At 38.8% G+C, this 756-nt stretch overlaps 1 protein-coding gene across 1 annotated transcript; it reads left to right on the forward strand.

The window, feature by feature from the left end:
- Positions 1-239: 239 nt before the first annotated feature.
- Positions 240-621, forward strand: LOC106512459 (leucine-rich repeat flightless-interacting protein 2; the record flags this gene model as incomplete). Its single annotated transcript, XM_014001073.1, is given in 3 exon segments — positions 240-289; positions 364-469; positions 538-621. Coding segments are annotated over 3 exon segments (240 nt in total), but the record flags the coding sequence as incomplete, so codon positions are not given.
- Between the last annotated feature and the right edge of the window lie 135 nt (positions 622-756).

The raw sequence follows: 756 nt of genomic DNA on the forward strand, positions 1-756 counted from the left end.
CTAATCTAATTAATCTAAAAATCATTAATCACTTTAGGATGGTAAAATTGAATTAGTGGGTTTGGATTAAGAACTGAAAATTAATCAGATAATAGAACTGATTTATTTTCAGCAGCTTGAATAAAAGAATAAAACTGCTGAATGAAGGAAATAAAAAATGGCTCAAATAATGTTTTATTAAAACTTTTGGCCTTCTATTGATGAACTGAGCTGAGTCCATGTAACTTTCTGTGCTTCAGAGCTGCGGCTGAAGAAATTGTTCGAGGAAAGAGAAGGTTTACGGGATCAGGTGAGACGAATTCTGCTCCAACAGATTTGGAAGCTTTTATTTTGTGATGACTGTAATAATGTTCATGTGGACAGGTGAGGTTCCTGAGGTCTCAGCTGGATCAGAGGACTGACGGAGTCCAGAATACAGACCGGGATGGTCTGGAGAACGGGATGGATTCTCACCTGCTGGACCTGCAGAGTGAGTTCCTGTCCTGAGGTTTTATCTGCTGGAGAATAAAATCAGATCTCAGTTTTCTTGTTTCTCAGGAGATGCCAACAGACAAATCAGTGAGCTGAAGTTTAAATTAGTCAAATCTGAACAGGAAGTGACGGCGCTGGAACAGAATGTGAGTTTCTTTTTATTCTGTGACCTCATTTAATGTCACGAAATTACTTTAAATTTTCTAAATGTGCAGAAAACACTCAGCATCATTCACACACACACACACACACACACACACACACACACACACACACACACACACA

This window comes from Austrofundulus limnaeus, unplaced genomic scaffold, assembly GCF_001266775.1.
Source record: "Austrofundulus limnaeus strain Quisiro unplaced genomic scaffold, Austrofundulus_limnaeus-1.0 Scaffold7143, whole genome shotgun sequence".
NCBI classification, from domain to species: domain Eukaryota; kingdom Metazoa; phylum Chordata; class Actinopteri; order Cyprinodontiformes; family Rivulidae; genus Austrofundulus; species Austrofundulus limnaeus.